The sequence below is a fragment of the Macrosteles quadrilineatus genome, unplaced genomic scaffold (assembly GCF_028750875.1).
Source record: "Macrosteles quadrilineatus isolate MER2022 unplaced genomic scaffold, UCM_ALF_1.0 Scaffold_2__2_contigs__length_208266976, whole genome shotgun sequence".
NCBI classification, from domain to species: domain Eukaryota; kingdom Metazoa; phylum Arthropoda; class Insecta; order Hemiptera; family Cicadellidae; genus Macrosteles; species Macrosteles quadrilineatus.
In genome coordinates, this window is record NW_026542595.1 from 133512632 (window position 1) to 133531672 (window position 19041).

The following is a 19041-nucleotide window of genomic DNA, read 5'->3' on the forward strand; positions in this document are numbered from 1 at the left end:
ATTTTTTGAGGTCTTAGTGTTCAGGAAAGAAATCGCAAAATTATAGGTTTTGTGGGTTGAAAAGGAGAAAACCCAATTTAAATCCCTTAAAAACACCATAAAACTTCATTCACATGCAGGTTTGAAAACTAACTCGAATAAACGTAAATTTACACGTATGTTCCAAATTTAATCAAAATCCTGTGATTTTTACTAGAGTACAGACACGCATAAACAAATAAAATATATTCAAAAGTAAAAGTTAATTAGACCGTGACTAGGTCTTACCAGACCTACTTTAAAGCTACCTAAATGGGAAATTCACTTAAATGCTTTTTATATCCCTCCAACAGTAATTTACAATAAGAACAGCTTAGTAGAGTATTGTATTTACTGAAATCACAAAACCATACTGAGCTTAGATAAATTCTATCTTATCTACACCAAGCTATCAATGGTCAAGATATTCGTGGTTTGGTTATTAACGTTTTAGATTAAATAAGTAAAACCTATGAGGGTGCTGAAAAAGTGTGTTTCTTACGGAGGTAATTTTTTTCTTACTTATAGTAAAACACAAATACAGGTTTTACACCTGTATAATAAAATATGTACACAGTTTATGTATTCGAAATGATTAATTTATTCAGTTACTCACTGTAAAATATCTAGTAATATAGTTTTAACTAAATGCTCTGCGTGTGTTTCGCACAGAAGATATTGTGGTACTTAACTGCTTTTCCCATGTGAACTGATAGTTGGGCGCTTTTTCTCGATGTAAATATATTTTATTAACATATATGTCATATTTAAAAAATACTCTACAGATGATTTTTTTTCAATTTTAAAGCTCCTTCCAATCTAAATGGTTCTTTTTTCCCATGGTATACAAAACATATACAATAAAGTTCGTCATTTTTCAGGTAAGTCATCTCAGTAACAACAAGTAAGGCAGAAAATGAAATTTTTTCCACTAGTGCAATCTGTGACTATCTCATAGAAGTACGCCATTAACAAAACTTTAAACCTGTAATTTTCCTCTACACGTGGTCCGGAGGCTCGTGCGTGGGACGTATGGAACAAGGTACAAAACCAGAATATACTGATAAATCTTAAGTGTCCCGCCAGGACGAAAACCATTCTATCAGTACATTTGTTTCGCAATCGTATTAAAATATAAGATAAAATAGGAACAAATAGGGGAAATACGAGTAATTAACGTATAAGCATTTTTTACAGTTGTAGGGGAAAGGGTCCATAAACAACCTACTAAAGGTATTGACCAGTGGGGGTAGAGCTAAAAGGGTTGGGTGATTTTAAAGGTCCCTTTTTATCGGGGTTTTCTTAAATAACTCAATAACTACGGCCTCCAGCAAAACGATTGTCGTAAGCCTTAAGAATTATTTACGTAAAATTATCAACAAAGAAGTTTCATATGCACCTTTTTTGCAAGGACTATTACCTTAAGACATGTCGAGGGGAAAAAGTGGGGAGAAACATCACGCATCCTAAAAAGTTTAAGGACCCTTCCTCAACAACTGAACCAAATTTGGCATTTTGGAATTATTCCCCTATTTGGTCTTTGATGCCTGAACTATCGGCCTCGCTATGACATGAGCCACTCTTTCTATAAATACTTCGTCCTGACAGACTCCCTTGTTGTAGATGCTGGATATCATCTGCCGAGACAGGTGGTACGCCCTACCACACGCCAGAACTACGTTCATGACGTCACCAGCACAGACTGTATTCCTGATGAACACGCACACCAAACCATGTCGTCACCGGGTGTATTGTAACGGCATGGTTCGCAGGGTACAAGAGTTCAACATCAACATTCAGCGGATGGCAGACATCAGATATAAGTAATCAGGTTTGATAACTTACATATTGTTAATGGTTTTGAGGTTATGCTAACCTATGAAATCTGCATCTGCTAATATAGTCTAGTGAATAGGTTGGTCAAAAGCTTGCAAACAATACATTGATACTTATACGAGTTAAAAAACTATGATGGAAAGACAGTACGAATGAAACATGCTGGTAGTTGATACAAAGTAGAACACTTCAAAATAATAAGCTAATCTTTTCCAACAGTTTTATAATCGGGGGAGACGCTACAGTGTACGAAGGAAGAGGTTGGGCCTTGGCTCCTGAACTACCAAGAAGCTTCAAGAGTTACAGTTTGACCAGTATCGTCATAGCTTACCTGGGAACTTACACGGGTAAGTTCATTATTAGTACATACAGGGTACTCAGCAAGTGTTGAAATACCTTGATGTTTCACAAACACAAAACTTAGCTACTTAAAACTTAGAACTGTTTACTTATTTGCTGTTGTAACTGCATTTTTATTAGTTTCATTGTCAGGGTAATTGCAACTTAACTTGTAAAGTACATTGTGTAATTACCGGATCACAACCGTCGGAGAAAGTTTTAAATATATTATATAGGGAAAATTAGGGTATTTTACTTTGTGCTTAGTGAGAAATTTACTTAAAGAGCTGCAGAAAAAGAGGCCTTAATTCGATCAATGTTTTTTTTTGTTCTGTTTTATATATATATATATTTATTTATTTATATAACAGTACTCTAAGTTGTTGGAAGATCAGCTTTACCTAATAATTGACTTTAAAACAATGACATTTATGAAAATTATAAATATACACTTATTTACACAGTTTATAATCGTCCCAAATAGTTAAAAATGTCTTCACAACCCCAGTTAACAAAAACGGAATTTTACCAAAATAAACCACCCATTGGCACTGGATTTAAAAACCATTTCATGTGGTATTTTCAAAGAACCAACATTTTCTCTTCCACATCCTCTTTCCTTTGTTGCAAAGCGTGGGTATATCAGCTAGTTATAAATAAATAAATAAAAACAAACGTAAGAACTGACTCATTATATAATATTTTTAATGTAATAAAGTACAATCCTTTAATTAAGCTTCGAGCCCTTGGGAGTTTGTATCGAAAAACTGGTGTCCGGTTGATAAATGAGCGAATTACGGTATTCTATACTTTTCGCGTTCCTAATTAGCTCTACAACATTTTAGAGATTACACAAAAGTGACAAGAGGAGAACAAAGTCCGCTGCTGAGACGTAAGTGTCCACAACATTGACCATTTGATAGTTGTGTGGGGCGCAACGTTTGTCTAACCATTAAAACCATTAAAACGTACATTTAGTTGACCAACCATATATGTAGACAGATTCAATACCCGTGTATTATTTTTTAAATAAAAATTTGGATTCTACTAACTTATGACAAATACATGTTTCGATAGTAGTTGTAATTGACTTAAAATATAACAGTTAGAATCTCCTATTCTAAAGCCTGGCGCATTTCTGAATGTGTGTTTCATGTTTACGCATAGAGATCAGTGTTGTTGATTAAACGCTTACTGTAATATTGTTTATTACAATACTAGAGGATAAATTATTTAATTGCTTAAAACTAGATAATGTTATAGTAGTCATAAATAAAAAAATTGTAGTGGCTGATGAAATACTAGCTACCAATTTACATATTATAAAACATTAAATTTTGTTTACTTCCTATTCCTAGCAATAAGTTTGCTTTACAAAAGCAATAAAAGTGTTAATGTATTATTTTAACATTACACTTCAGAGTTTACAAAAGGAGAACAAAGTCCGCTGCTGAGACGTAAGCTCCACTGTCGGAGTGTGAGACATCACCAATGTGTATGGTAGAGAAGTGAATCTCTACCGACGTCTAGCAGCATCGGGGTCCTCCCGGTGTGGTAGAGGCCGGGCGTGGTATATATGCCAGCGAGAAGCGCAATGATTCCTGCGAGAACCAAATCTCTATATACTACTTCTAGACCACTTCTATATGAGCTAGAGACTTGAAATTTTTGGTGTTTTGTAGGTCTAGTGCCCAAACCCCCGGGAAAATCCCGAAAAGTCGCATTTTCCCCTTTCAACCCCCCCTAAATTAACAATTTTCCCCCCATGTTATTCTTATGGGAAATAACGTTGAAAAACACCGATTTTCGTACGATCATCTGAAACGTTTAGAAACGTGCTAGAGACTTGGAATTTGCGTAGTATTGTACTATGGCATCTTAAATTACCGGTGAAATTCGTAAAAACCCCATTTTCAAAATTCTACCCCCCCAAAAAAATTCCATAAAAATTTCGGTTTTCGGAAAAACATGTTTTTTTAAAACGGCTGTAGCTCGAAAACGGTAAGAGCTAGAATCGATTTGAGGAAAAATTGTAGGTTCGCAATTAAATTTTCTACAAGACAGTTTTCTCTGAGAAGGCGTCATATCGAAATTCGCACTCCTTCACCTTCAAAAAACGCTCTAACTCCAAAAATTGTGAAAATCCTCTATTTTTTTTACGTGTTTTTAATTTTTAAAACGACTTTTCGTACATATATTTCTACTTTTTATGCTCCCAACATTAAAAAGAAAGTCACTAAAGTGACCTTCTATAATTTTAATTTACGAAAAAAAATTAAAATAATGAATTTTCTATGAAAAAAATAATTTTTGACGTATATTCTTACGGAGAATTAGCATGTTTTGACAGGCAAACGTTTGGACACTTCTAGACGTGCCAGGGAGATGAAATTTGGCACGCACGTGGGTCTTGGGCCCAACCGCCCGGAGAAATTCCAAAAAATCCCATTTTTCCCTTTCAACCCCCTCTAAATGAACAATTCCCCCCCCATGTTATTCTTTTTTTTTTAAATAACATTGAAAAATACCGACATTCGTACGCTCATCTGAACCATTAAGAAACGTGCCAGAGACTTGAAATTTTGTAGTTTTGTAGTACAGGATCTTACATTACCGGTGAAGTTCGTAACTTTTTTTTTATACACATTTTTATAAAATTAGGTAAATTTATTTGTTTCTTATCATACTATTATTATTTTATATACTATATAACCCTCCCTTTGGCAGCAAACCTAGGTACCAGTTAAACCTAATGTTATTTAAATAGGTTTGTGAAAATCAAATCAAGCATATGGAAATTCGCTTAGTCTGCAGGTTTGCTGAGGTGGGGGTATTTTTATTCATACTTTCATTTATTTTCTATTAATAGCAAATAAACTGGCATACTCTCTAAATCAATACGGTGTTAGCTTCAAACAACTATATTGTGGAAATATTGAAAAAACCACAATTTTTATACGTCTTTGGAAAATTTATTTATTTTGATGGTCTGTATTTTGACCATTATTTACGCTACATACTTGCTGTTGGGCTTAAACTGTCACAAATTTATTCTTCTTTAATGTAATAATATAAAATTTTCGGCAAACTCAACGGTTCGAGAGATTGAGTGAAAAACAATAGGAATTGCCATATTTTTAATATTTCGATAACAAGTGGCGCGCCCCGCGGCGAGCGGCAGTATCTCGAGGTGGATAACTTGGATTTTATGTTATGGGCCCAATACTAACAACATATCCAAAAATCAGAACTACCCGACCTTTTGCATACCAAAATGTCTTATTTTACTGGACTACTAGAGCTATGCTTCATTTTGAAGTAATATTTTGTGGGACACATTACGGCGATGGTGACCGTAAAGGACCATTTTTATTTTCAAGTGGATTCACACTTGAATATTCAGAAGTTCCCACGCCTTTGTATAGCTAAAAGAATGCATGTCTTGTCTTTTCCTGTACACTTTACTAAATCTTCCAACAGACTGCAACGATAATTTGAAAATTATCTAAAATAGATTTGGAACGTTAATTGTCGCACGTGTCATAACCATTTGATTTATTAAACTATTAAAAGTATTAGTGTAAAATTAATAAATTAAATTACGAAAAATCCAGTAATGTTTTATGTCCATAGCTGTGGTTTTTGACTATCAAAAAACAACAAGCTGTCTCGCCTTCAAAATTAATCGAAAAAACCAATAAACTTATTATTTCAAAATAAACCTCAACTAAACCTTAATACTAAATTCTGAAATGGCGACCAAACGAATGTAGGTGTTATAAGTCTATTATGAATGGAGATAAGTGGCACGATCTTGTAGTCTTGTTAGTGACTAAGGCTGACATGATCCAGCTGTTAATTAATAGCCCATACAGCCAATGGTAACTAAGGGGCATACATTTTATAGTATGATCAATTATAGTTTAAATTTATTGAAAATCAAATAGTTATGTATTACATAAAAAAATAACGTTATTGTTTGAATTTTTCTTAATCTATTATTTAAACTGTTTTCCACAGCCAGCACGGTTCCTAAGCCCATGGCCCAGGCAGCCGTGGAACTTGTGAAACTTGGCGTGAAGGATGGGATGATTGCTAAACACTTCCAGTACCGCGATATAACAATAACAGAGAAGCGGTCTTTAAATCCGGATCTGTTTTGACCAAGTGAGAGGCGGACCTTCCACGTCAAAGTTAACAATGTGAACATCTTGACGCGTCAGAGCTTGTCGTTAGATGGCTTTGTCATCAGATAGCTTTGTCATCTGGATATACTTCTCTGAACTTTCAAAGACTTTATAAGTTACACACGGAACGGCTGTGACATAGTGCGTGAAACGAGAAAACAACGACTAGCTTGAAAAAGAACGCATTCAAAGGGTAATTTTAAGTAATTTTTCAAATATATGTAGTATGTTTTCTAAACTGTATTTTATACTTAAGATTGTGGGGAAGCTGGCATCAGCTAGGGATCAGCTTGGTATCTGAGTGGTTATGTTACTCGCCTACTAATCGAATGGTCACCGTGGTTTCGAAGAATCCTGGGAAAAACGTGCAGCTTTTTGATGGTTCGAAAGTGGACCCAGCTGTCCTTGATCATTGGACTTTCAATAAATGGTCCTGGCTAATGAAACAACTGGCCAAAGTCAGTAACAAAGCTACACAAGGCATCACACTTCATAATACACTCATCCTTCACTCATATTTGGGTTAAAATACGCATAGTAGGTGGCGTTTCAACTTACTGTAAATGAATACATTTAACTTCAAGTGTACATCATGATACATATAGTTCAACTATGGATCCGAAACAATGGTGTTCAACAACCAAGTATTTGACCTTTAAACCACCTAATCATATTTCAACTTCAAAATTTGTCTTGGGAGGTTAGTTGATTGAGGTACCTTAAAAAAACTTTTAACCAGCTCGCCAGTTGATGGAGGCCAACTTCTCTTCCAGAGATGGTTAAATTTATTCTTAAGATTATTTTGAAAGTCGGGATAGCTTTTTGATATCACAGGTAAAAAAACAACCCTTGTAAGTAGTGGGCTTCCCTTGACTTATCCCTTACTGGGGTCGGGCTGTGTATTGGAAGTTTAAATAAGAGTTACAGATGGATCGTCTTGAATCCTAGTCTAGAACTGAAGAGTGTGGACCTGAGCCTTAGTCTAGAACTACAAAGCTAGTAGTAAAGCTAGTAGTGACTTCTGTCTACTGTTTTTCTTCGAGAATTGGTAGGTTTGCATGCCAGAAATGGAAGACCTCCTTTAAATAGCTTCCATGAAGGAAACTAAGTGTAAACAAAATTATGGATTATCATGCCTGCCCTTAAGATAGTTAATTTGGTAACGAATTCAGCGAGATGGAAATTGTACTGAACACTTTTTGAAGATTCAACATTAAATATATGTTTTTAGCAAAATAAGTTTCGCTGTAAATACTCTGTAAATTAAATTACATAACAACATATTAAGCGTGTCTTCATGAATTAAAACACACCAAAAGCCCAGCTGCTTCCTTAAGTTTTATTTAAGCACCTTACAGTCTATTTGTCATCACAAGATAAATTTATTGGTCTTTTATCCATTCATACAGTTTTCGAAAAGGCTAGTCAATTAGGAAACTCCACCAAGGAGTGTGTACAGTTAAAAAAGGTCTCGATTTTTCCTATAGACGTGTTTGTAGTTCATAAGATTGTATTGGTACACTCGAATTTATATTGGTTAAACCAAATGAACAATTTATTTATGAACTCTTAATAAATATTGCATTTATCAAACCAGCTAAGGTTTCAATATTGCTCCAAATTTATTGAAATTCAAACCAGATGAGTAACAAAAAATGAGCATACAAGACAAAGTAGATATGGCAGACACGTCAAAAAACATTTTTCCATGTACTGTAACGTCAACATGTTAGAAGTAGTTTTGTTCTCACCCATGATTTACTAAAATTGTTTTAATTTTGTTTTGTATTATGCAATAGGAGTAATTAATTAACAACACGGCATGTCCACAGCTAAAACTGAAAAGTCTTCTAGCAAGGTCTACCGCAGCATAAGTCACAAAACGTTTATCGCAAAATAATTTCAAGTTTCAATTATGTTTTTTATTATCTCACATTTGTGCTGTTCCGAATTCTGCATGGTGCGCCATCATTAGCAAAAAAATTTGTTGTTCATGAACAACTAATAACAGAACTAAGTGTGCATAGACATGTTTTCTAACCACAGTGTGATAGAGAAACGGTAGTGTTATCTTTATTTGGTTTTATAGGCCTATTATTTCACAGTTCTGTGGAAACAGTTACTGAACGTTGCGTAGCTTGTCAAGTTCCCTTTTTACCACAATGGTTAAGCTGGACACTTCAAGCAGAATATTGTTAATATTTGTAGCAATGGCGGAAATTATCATGGTGGCAGGAATTTTAGGTTATTTAATATACTCTGAATCTGTTTATATGGGCAGTTGAGGTAAATATATTTACAATGTACAATAAAACCCTTAAAAGTATGAATAATCAATCAAAATGTAAACTATGATAATAAAGTGTTATACAAATTAAAGTTTATTAGTTTTATTAATTTTTAAGTTGAACGTTTCTTTGCACTTTGTATTATTTTTTTCAGAGCTGTCATAGAGTAAGAATTTCAAGAGATTAAGGATTGAACAACATTTTTAATTACCAAAACACAAAAAAATGTTATTGCTTCAAATCTTGTGTAATCTTGTGTTATTTTATGTGTACCTTAATCATACACATATTAAAATTTTCAACAGGTGAATACAATTTGAAGTAACATAATTACTTTAAGGTGAATGATGTCCACTCCGTCAAGGAAATGAGCAATATATACATCCTCAAATTAAGACTTTAAATGTTAAGCCAGTTCCTAAGCTTTTCCTTCCATTATAACAAGTTTTTATGTAGTAAAATTCATTTAGAAATATGAGTAAACTTTGTTGGTAAAAATAACAGACAAATATAAAGTATTTATAATTATGAGTAGTATATTTACAATAAGCCCGTTTACATATTCAATCAAAAAATAGATTCATAAATATGTATGATTTTATGTTGCATCGTTACTCAACCTATACATTTTTTATGATTCAGTAATATATTGGCTATACACTTTTATTACAGCACCTCTTTTACAACCAATACATTTATTAACAATTAAACATCTTATTTATAAGTGATAAGGCAATAAATCTTAAATATAAAGCAAATGAGTTTATAAATAAACAGTTAGCATCCTAATACGGTTCCTAATCGTCAAAACAATCTTTTAAATCACACCACCATCTGTATATGTCCGTCGGGGCTTCCTTTAGTTTTTCATAAATGGTTTTCTGCAAAAGAAAAGAAAAATTAAGAAAAATTTTTTAATTTTATTTTTATAATTTGTATTAAAAGATTGATTTTTTTTTGTTTTAAGCTAAAATCCTTCTGATAACACTAAATCAGTTGGACGGAGCAGTTTTGGAAATAGTTCTACAAACTTTGATAAAATTTCAACATTGTTATAAATACTCACCGTAAGTACTGAGTAAACACATAGGTATAAAAATTTCGTCCATAACGACACGATCATGTTTTAACACGGTATAAGCATTTCCATTAATATTCAACAATATGCCTGCCATATAATCACAATAAACAAGCTTATATTCTAAATGTCATAGATAGATCATAAAACAACCTCTTTCTTATGGACTATTATTTATTATCTCTTTTAAATAGATAAGAATTAGTCACATTCTGTAGCTAATGGGTTTTATATGTAATTTATTTATCTATTTCTTGAATTTGTAAGTTAATTATAAAAAAAATACTCTTTCCTCTTGTTTGAGGACCTTGTTATTGCAATAAGAGTGTACTCAACTTATCTAGAATTCACAATGCCTGTGTTTGAATTTAAGATTTGTTTTTTCAAAAAGTGCCCTTCAAGATTATTTATTCTTATATGATGTAAATGAAAATGAAAAAGTAATATTTGTATAAGATTTTTCTGTTCTTCTGTACAAACAACCTTTTGATCGTTATTTTATGTGAAAGATATTATTTTAAATTTTATACGTGACCAGATATTATAAATGTAGTGGAGAGTAAGTTTGTCAAAGCTTACATAAAGCATGATAAACATTTTACCTTCTTAGATATTAAATCATTCTAACATATTTTTAAAATACATTTTATAAAATTGCACAAACAGGATAATTAGTAAATACTACCACTTTCACAGTTATACAGATGGTTATATTAATTTTTAATACAAACTTAAATATTAAATATAACTTTGTATCACATGATTTTGTACAAGCAAAAATTCAATAAATTAGTTTAATTAAATGCTTAAGCCTTTTATTGTAGCTTTTTGTACTTAAAAATATAATTTTATTAAATTTTAATCTTTTATCAATCCATTACTTAGATTTAAACCTCGAAGTCAACAATTTCTTGTTTATTTCCATTTTGCTTAAATATTTGTATTGCCTCAAAATTTTCCGAAATATACTTGTTTTTAATCCCATATTGTACGAGTTCCTCTCTCCGTCGTTTCATAAGTCTCGGTAACGTATTTTCTGAAACAGAAAAAAAATTATACAGCCCGAAGCACATTTTTTAAGACGGCTGTAGCTCGAAAATGGTAAGAGCTAGAAATGATTTGAAAGAAAATCCTTAGTCAGAATTAAATTTTTTACAAGACACTCTTAGGCGTTTTTCAAAAATCACACTCCTTCGCCTTCAAAAACGCCATATTTCCAAAAATCTTAAAATATCTCGGATTTCTTGGGTGTTTTAATTTTTAAAACGACTTTTCGAACATATATTTGTACTTTTAATGCCACCAACTTTTAGAAAAATTGCCAAAATTGACATTTTAAAACTGCTACCCACCAACAAAATTAAAAATGGTGGATTTCAAAATAAAAAAGTCTTTTTTAGCGCTTTTTGTGTGTGTGTTTTACTTATTTCTTATGGAGAGCAAGCATGCAGTGAAAGAGCAGACTAGAGACTTGATAAAATTATGAGAGTGGATTGGTTATGACCGTTAATCAACAGAAAAAGTTAGACCCCCCCCCCTTAAAAAAATGTTTGTTTAACTGTTACTAGACGTTCTAGATTTTTTTAAATTGCTGTTGTCCGAAATATTGCAAGATTTATTCCCAATTTAAATTATTTAATTTTATGAGTACTTAGATCAGCTGTTACAGGGGAGGTAATAGAGTTAGTGGTCATGGGCTTAAATAAATGGAAAAAAATAGATCCCATGATGACCAATCCCATCCTAACCCCCCCCCCCTTTCAAAGTTCTTCCTTTAGAAAATTGATGTTAAACTGTTCATAGACGTTCAAGGTATTTAAAAATTGTGTTGAAGCAAGGTCAGCCCCCAAAGGAGGCCCATTCTTCTTCGTACCAAATATATTAAACCCCCCCCCCACGAAGGGATCCTAAGGCTATCTAAAATATTGTTACACCCCTAACCCCTGAAATTGTACCATTATTGTTATATAATTTTATTTATATAGATTAGTCGAACCAAAAATAGTTTTACAGTTGATGCCTTAAAAGTTTTAAGTATTTGAGTATCAAATTCACATTATGACTCTAACATGTCAAGGCCTGTTTGATGCCCCGATAAATAATTAACTCCTACATAAAATACTTGCAACAGCCAAGCTATCGTTAGTTTTTAACGCAGGAAACATTCCCGGAAACATCCTGCCCCCGAGGAACTTTCCCTCGCCGCCCCCAGCGAGCCAAAGGCGAATAGTTAAGTGCTATCCAAAGGTCGTTAGAAGAACAATACTGGGGTTTGAACCTTAAAAAAACAGTAAATATTGGAGTTGACAACACCACAAAAACTTATTTTATAACCAGTTTACCTAGGTAATCTCCCATGAAGCCCACCACCAGACTACGGTCGTTGTACCTCGTATATCTGAGGGGCAGCATCGCTTGCACCCCCCAGCCTCTCCCCTCGTAGATTGAGCCTTCTCCCGTGATCACGAAACTGTGCTGGCAAGGATACATGTTGTTTATAATGAGAAACACAAAACGTCATCTAGAGAATATGTCCTGGTTCCAAAATAACATAAAATTATAAACTAGCAAAAAAACTAAGAGAGAAAATGGATTGTTTAGTAGTTCACAGTCCCAAAGATGATCATTCAACCATCTTGCTTTACTGAATTCTTCCTATCCTACATCTTACTTACTTTTGAGTTGTGTCCAACCTACTCTATAATTTGATCATTATTGTATTTAACCCACTATAGAGTGATTTATGTATGAAATATTCTACAGTTTTGTAATTTTGTAACTGTTCTAAAGTGTAACCATTATCGTGTTCTCTCTAGAGTTAGCCCTTATTTTATCTGACTTGCTCTATAATTTGATCATTATTGTATTGGATCTACTGAAGAGTGGGATTTTTTGCCTACTCTTTAATTTAATTACTATTAGATTTGGCCTACTATGATAGAGTGGGATTTTTGTGTCTGTCTTATTCTAGAGTTTTGTAATTTAAAAGATTCTGAACTCTGACCATTATTGATTCCTCTCTAGAATTTGCACTTTTTGTGTCTGATCTAAGCTATAGTTTGATAGTTGTTGTATTTGACCTACTATTGAGTGTATTTTTGTGTCTATATTACTCTAGAGCGTTGTCTTTTTTAAACAATTTGAATGTGTGACCATTATCGTGTCCTCTCAATTTATTGTTTCTGATTTTGGGTTTGACCAATATTGCTATGTCTTACTCCAGAGTTTCATTATTGTATTTATCTACTCCAAAATCTCATTCTTGTTTCTGACCTGTTGTACAGTTTGATCATTTCTCCTACTCTAGAGTTTGACCATTCTTTTTCCGACCGTATACCGTGATAATTCTTGTTCATACTCATCCTTTGATTGAGCTCTTACTTATATCTGATGGCTATATGGTGATGTATTTCTGTGTGTATCTTCTCCAGACGATGAACCAAGTCGTGACACTCCTCAGGATTGCTGCACGCTCTAGTGTGAGTGGACATGCAGAATACGTAGATCACTGGGAGTCTAGCGATCAGCATATTCTGGAGTATGGGAGGTGCCTGCCACTCGTCTCTTGTTATGATTGTAGGATCTTTGTCCATCATACCTGAACAGAAAGGAATTTTTACAAACAAAAATTAAAGATTATAAATGTTAATATTTCTGGAAAAGCTCTGGTTTCAGTGATTTAAGTAATTCATATTTTCAACACTGTTTGACGGATATTAATACCCTTCACAACAAACATTCCCAATTATTCCTTAGCTTGACCTTCGAAAATTTCTCCGTTCCAGCAAAACTCTCAAGCACGCCTGTGTTCAAGAACTTTTTGACTTCAGGAATCCGAGATTTTCTTTTTACCAATATACGAGTAGGCCTATATGAAATGTGCAATGTTCAAAACAGTGGTGCTCGTGAGTAAGACTAATATTGACTACTTTTTTCTCAGGCTCCAAACTTAATGAACGCAATGAAGCGTAAGAAATTTAATGTTAGTGACATGAATTGTTTCAAAAGGTAAGTTAATCATTACAGGCCATACCATAACACATATACAGCCTGAAAGTGAGGTAAAATATGATAGACCCCAAACTATCGAAAAAATATTAATATGTCAAATTCAACGTATGCTTCTATGTTTATAATTCTTGAATAATCTAAAAGTAAAAAAAATGTGTTCCTACAAAATTGTAATTGATTAATAATATAAATTAAGAACTCTCACCGTTGATACTTACGATTGTCTATATCACATAGTATGAATGTACGTCAAGACTCATTCCACATAATTTTAAAGGTGACTTCATGGCGCTTTTTCATTCCAAATAAGATAGCGAGGTGTTATCCAAATTATCAATGAAAAGAATTATTGAGACGGCATCGTTCAAACACATACTTAAACACTCCATCAATGACTACTCTAATTGCAAAAACATTACTATTTCTAGCAATTACGCTACATTTTATTTGAGGAGATTCCAAACAAAAATGTTCTAGGCTACTTTCAAAATCGGATTATTTGCCCTACAAAAATGAGTTTAGAGACAACTATCTCACTATCAACATTTCACTATCTCAAATACGATAGGAAAAGCCTGACATTTTTATTTCATACTACATAAAAGTATTACTTGTCTTTTTGGCACTTTAAATTGAATAAAATGTATGTATTACGGAGATTTGTGAGTTCAATAGGCTTGAAGTGATTTTCTTTGTAGCTTTATTAACTGGAAACCCTCATCAGGTATTGTATTAAAACACCTCAATAACAACACCTTTTAGAATACCATAATTTATAAGGATGATCATTAATAATTTTAGACGAACATAATCACAGCATAGTTCTTAATAAATTCCACACGAAGTTTGTTAAGCAAGATGCTGTAAAATATTGTTTGCAGTGGTAATTTGTTTTTCACATTTGTATACGAAAGGCGTCTATAGTAAATACAGGTCCGAACAAACCCGGGTTTTCTCTACAGAAACCCCAAAAATTTAAACTATTTAGGAAAACGTGTTCTATGATACATAAACCAATGTCAATCGTAATTTTTCATAAAATAATATAAAATCTGAAATGTCAAATTGGTTCACTTAATCAAATCAATCACTCACTTTTATGATACAAGTTCCTACACATATTTTTAATTTTGTAATTTAAATGCTTTTTAGGAGAGTTAAAGTGTTTCTGGTGAAAATATTTGCCTGTGTTAACTTAACAGCAAATTTTGAATTTTAGAAACAGGAGGATAGCAACTAGCTTACCTTGAAAGCGTAGGTAGGTCATAGAACATACAGAAGATACACTGTGCACACAATATTATGTCCCCTGAGGGACTTTGTCAAGTGTAGAGAATATGGTAGAGTTTACAGTTTGTAAATTTGGAGTGTATTTTCATGTCCTATAGCCTACCTACACTTTCAAGGGAGGCTAAATGCTATCCTCCTTTTTCTACAATTCAAATTCCTGGCCTGGAGCCTTTCCTTGAACAAAATTAACAGCAAAATATTATATTAGACTATTGATTGAAAATAATATTTGAAACACTGTTTAAGCTAAGCCCATTCTGACATTCTTATTTTATTATCAGGTATGACGCTTGAAATTGTGAACCGAGAGGATTGGGGTGCTAAAGTTCCCTTGGCTCACAACGTCTTGGAACACCCAGTAAATTATGTGGTCTGTATGGCCACGAATGGTTACCCATGCTACAACAATTCCGTCTGCAAATTCACCCTAAGATACGTCCAAAGTTTCCATATGAAAAGGAAAAAGATGAAGGACATCAGGTTTAAGTAATTATTTCCAAAATTTGTTTTACACCTGTAGCATGTACATTAGGCGTACAGTAGCTGCTAGTTGCCAGCTAAATTCCTGATTATTGGGCTTAAATAAATGGTCCTGACTAATGAAACAGCTGATTTTAGTCAGTGACAAAGCTACACAGATCATCTAACACCATTATACACTCATCCTTCACTCATATTTCGGTGGCACTCCCATCTCAATGAGTGATAACTGCTAGTAATAGTTTGTTACTCTACATGTAGGTGAACCTGTTTCAATTCTTACTAATCAAGTTATAAAAGATATCATTTGCAAAAAATTTGGTCCTGTTGCTAACAGGTAAAATCTGACTTTACTTCAAATTGTCACTGTTTTATCTGGATGATGGAGCTAACTAACCTGGAGTAACTGGTATAGGACAATAATTTACTTTTGGAATAATTTTCTGAAGTTCAATCTCAAAGTTCTTTGCCTGAAGCCATATGGCAATTTTCAAAAACTTATTTTAATTTTTAAATGTTAGTAGACTTAAACAAACGAAGAGAACGATTGACAGGTAACACGGAAAAATATTTGAAGTTATCTATTGGCGATTAAGAAGTTTACAAAAGTGTTTCTTTTTTAAGTTTGAAGTTACAAATAAAAACATGATGTTCGCATTTGAAATCTAAGTGAAAAACTACAATAATAAATAATCAATAGCTACAGTAAAATTTGTTTCAGTTTTATGATTGTTGGCAATGGTAAAATATATGAAGGAAGAGGCTGGCACCACGCTCCCCTTCTTCCACAGCAGTTTTTGAATATCAACAGCCAAAGTATTCTTATAGGCTTTGTGGGGCAATATGATGGTAAGTACTTTCTTAGTCATACGTATCCTGTCTAGTGAATTTTGAATAGATCCTAAATTTGTTTCATTCTCAGCTGGTTGCTGACTGCTTACAATGTTTGCACGACAGTCAAAAGGTGACATATTCGATCCTGAGAAAAATTTGTTGAATTATTGGTTCAAAACATGGCCCAGTTTGATTATTATAATTTCAATCAACGCCCCAGTAAAAACCTAAAATAAGAAATCCAAGTATATATGTTCTTGAGGCTCAAATAAACTTGATTTTGTCGACTATCTTTGATGAAAACAAATTAATTCCTCAGATTTCAACAAACTATCTTTACTTTTAAGCTCATCTATCTTAATTTATGCTGAATTCGCAATATATTCACCTATTTGACAAGTTTTCCAATTGGAAAATGTTATGTTACAAATAATATAAATAAGTTAACCATCCTCTTTATGTACGAGGAATGTTTTAGGTTAAGATTTTTCCCTGCAAGATACAGGTTGAAATAAAATACTTATGTAGAGTATAAAAATAGTTGTCAGTTAGTATTATGTAACAGTTTATATAAATTCCACAAAATGTAATAGATATTAATTGTCTTTCAGAAGAAACATTGCCAGAGGAGATGTTGACGGCCAGAGAAGAACTGGTCAAGTATGGAATAGAAAACAACTATATCGACAAAGACTGCAAGAGGTGGGAAATATTTAAGAGGAAAGAAGGAATTGATCAGCCCGAGCAAATTGTACAAACAACGAAGTGAAAAACGTTGACAACTTGGTGTTCGGGTCACTCTAAAGAATTTTCAGTCACAGTTTTCAAACGATCTAACGACTGGAGTTTGATAATGAAACTAATTCATATTTGGTTATTTTTGTATGTAGCATTTTAATATATATTATTATAAGTCAAAAGTGGTAATATATAGATTTGTGCAGGATTTTAAGAATAAGTATAGCAACTAAACCGTTTTTCATTAATAATCATATATGGATGGAGATTGCAATATTTGTTAAACCAATGATTCAGTGAGTGATAGGGTTTTTAAATCTATTAAAATTAATTTTCAATATGAAAGAAAAATTAGGCTTAAGTATTTTAATGATGAGCCTAATGTGTAAAATTACTCTTTAAAAGGCCTGCATGCCACATTTTAAATGAAAATAAATTTTAAAATACAATTGATAAAACATTTAGTAGGACGTATTGGTTATTATCAATGTCCCGAGGGTAAAATCGGATAGCATAAATAACAAAAATAAAAAACCTGACAACCTATTTTCATACTCAACACTTTTTTAAAGATTATTTTTTAACGGATGCTTGGTTTTGTTGGGTTTGGTGGAAATCACTTAACAATTTGACCGAATAAACTGTTGTCTATGGAAAGTTTGCTAAAAATGTATTAATGAAACAGCTCTACTAAAACTAAGTATTTCATCTTCATGTTTACTTAAATTTCTCAGGTTTGAGAACAACATAATACTTTGTATTACTGGAGTGAAGTGATAATGAGTAAGTATTATAAGTATAATAAAAAGAGGCATGATTCAGGGCTAATAATTTGTTTGAGTTGGATACAGGCTGCCTCATTTAATATGAAACAAAACTATTCAATTTAAATGAGATTGGTTGAAGTGAGAGTTGTTGAATACACATTTAAAATCGTATAAGTAGCATATTAATCCCCGAAGTCATCATTTTCCCTCACAAGAATTAGTTACTAGAGCATGATTGTAGAACTATTCTCATGAGCATTTGGATTGAAGAGAAGTATTGTCTTTAGGTATGTGTGTAAAGTCAATTTGTACCATCATTTTTTTAATGATTATAATACAGGGTTAGTAAAAAGTGTGGAGACCCCCTGTTATTTTTTTAACGGCCCATACTAGAAAAACTAAACTTGGCACACCTTTATGGCATGTTATGAAGTACTTTTTGGGCATAACCGTCACTTGGTGTACATTCCCAAAATGGGGGATTTTGGTGGAAACTCAAAAATTTCAAACACAAAGACCTACCGAGTGACCCCTCATTTTGAAGGTCCTGGTAAAAGAAAACCAAAAACGCAAACTAGAGGTATTTATCTTAATCCAGTAAAAAATGGCAGCCAATTGAAATTCTCAGAAATTGAATTTAACTTGCAGCTTTCCAAGTCTGGAGACCCCCTGTAAATTTTGTAGCGGCTCACACTAGGAAAACTGAACTCTACACACCTTTTTGGCATGTTATGAAGTACTTTTTAAGCATAATAGCCACTTGCTTACCAAACCCAAAATGGGGGATTTTGGGGGAAACTCAAAAGTTTTAAATGATAAGCCCCATCAAGTGATCCCTCATTTTGAAGGTCCTGGTAAAAGAAAACTTACAACGCAAACTAGAGGTTTCTATCTCAATCCAGTAAAAAATGGAAGCTGATTGAAATCTTTAGAAATTGGAAATAACTTGCAATTTTATATTCAATTGGCTGCCATATTTTACTGTGTTAAGATAGAGACCTATAGTTTGCGTTGTTAGTTTTCTTTTATTATGGCCTTCAAAATGAGGGGTCACTCGATGGGGCTTACCATTAAAAATTTTTGAGTTACCCCAAAATCCCCCATTTTGGGTTTGGGAACTTATGAGAATTTCAATTGGCTGCCATTTTGTACTGAGCTGAGATAGAGACCTCTAG

At 33.1% G+C, this 19041-nt stretch overlaps 3 protein-coding genes and 1 long non-coding RNA gene across 6 annotated transcripts; 2 read left to right on the plus strand and 2 right to left on the minus strand.

The window, feature by feature from the left end:
* The first annotated feature begins 466 nt into the window (after window positions 1-466).
* Window positions 467-6801, plus strand: LOC128987663 (peptidoglycan recognition protein 1-like). 2 transcript variants are annotated; one of them, XM_054408632.1, is made up of 4 exons: window positions 467-524; window positions 1642-1841; window positions 2074-2201; window positions 6214-6801. In XM_054408632.1, exons 2-4 carry the CDS (start codon window positions 1642-1644, stop codon window positions 6354-6356), a joined length of 471 nt encoding a protein of 156 aa, XP_054264607.1. In that variant the 5' UTR covers window positions 467-524; the 3' UTR covers window positions 6357-6801. The 2 variants fall into 2 exon arrangements, with proteins under 2 accessions (XP_054264607.1, XP_054264608.1); XM_054408633.1 differs by lacking the exon at window positions 467-524 and adding an exon at window positions 908-1060.
* A 1706-nt stretch (window positions 6802-8507) lies between these two features.
* Window positions 8508-17916, plus strand: LOC128987029 (peptidoglycan-recognition protein SC2-like). 2 transcript variants are annotated; one of them, XM_054407687.1, is made up of 5 exons: window positions 8508-8666; window positions 9636-9735; window positions 15329-15533; window positions 16249-16376; window positions 16973-17916. In XM_054407687.1, the coding sequence occupies exons 3-5, from the start codon at window positions 15331-15333 to the stop codon at window positions 17128-17130; spliced, it is 489 nt and encodes a 162-aa protein (XP_054263662.1). In that variant the 5' UTR covers window positions 8508-8666; window positions 9636-9735; window positions 15329-15330; the 3' UTR covers window positions 17131-17916. The 2 variants fall into 2 exon arrangements, with proteins under 2 accessions (XP_054263662.1, XP_054263661.1); XM_054407686.1 differs by lacking the exons at window positions 8508-8666; window positions 9636-9735 and adding an exon at window positions 14145-14481.
* Window positions 9182-9856, minus strand: LOC128987030 (uncharacterized). Its single transcript, XR_008490184.1, has 2 exons — window positions 9735-9856; window positions 9182-9549 (listed from the first exon to the last, which is right to left on the minus strand). It is a non-coding gene; the product is annotated as an uncharacterized LOC128987030 (long non-coding RNA).
* Window positions 10586-14266, minus strand: LOC128987028 (peptidoglycan-recognition protein SB2-like). The gene is made up of 4 exons (XM_054407685.1): window positions 13976-14266; window positions 13128-13344; window positions 12089-12216; window positions 10586-10782 (listed from the first exon to the last, which is right to left on the minus strand). The coding sequence occupies exons 2-4, from the start codon at window positions 13340-13342 to the stop codon at window positions 10634-10636; spliced, it is 492 nt and encodes a 163-aa protein (XP_054263660.1). The 5' UTR covers window positions 13343-13344; window positions 13976-14266; the 3' UTR covers window positions 10586-10633.
* Window positions 17917-19041: the final 1125 nt, after the last annotated feature.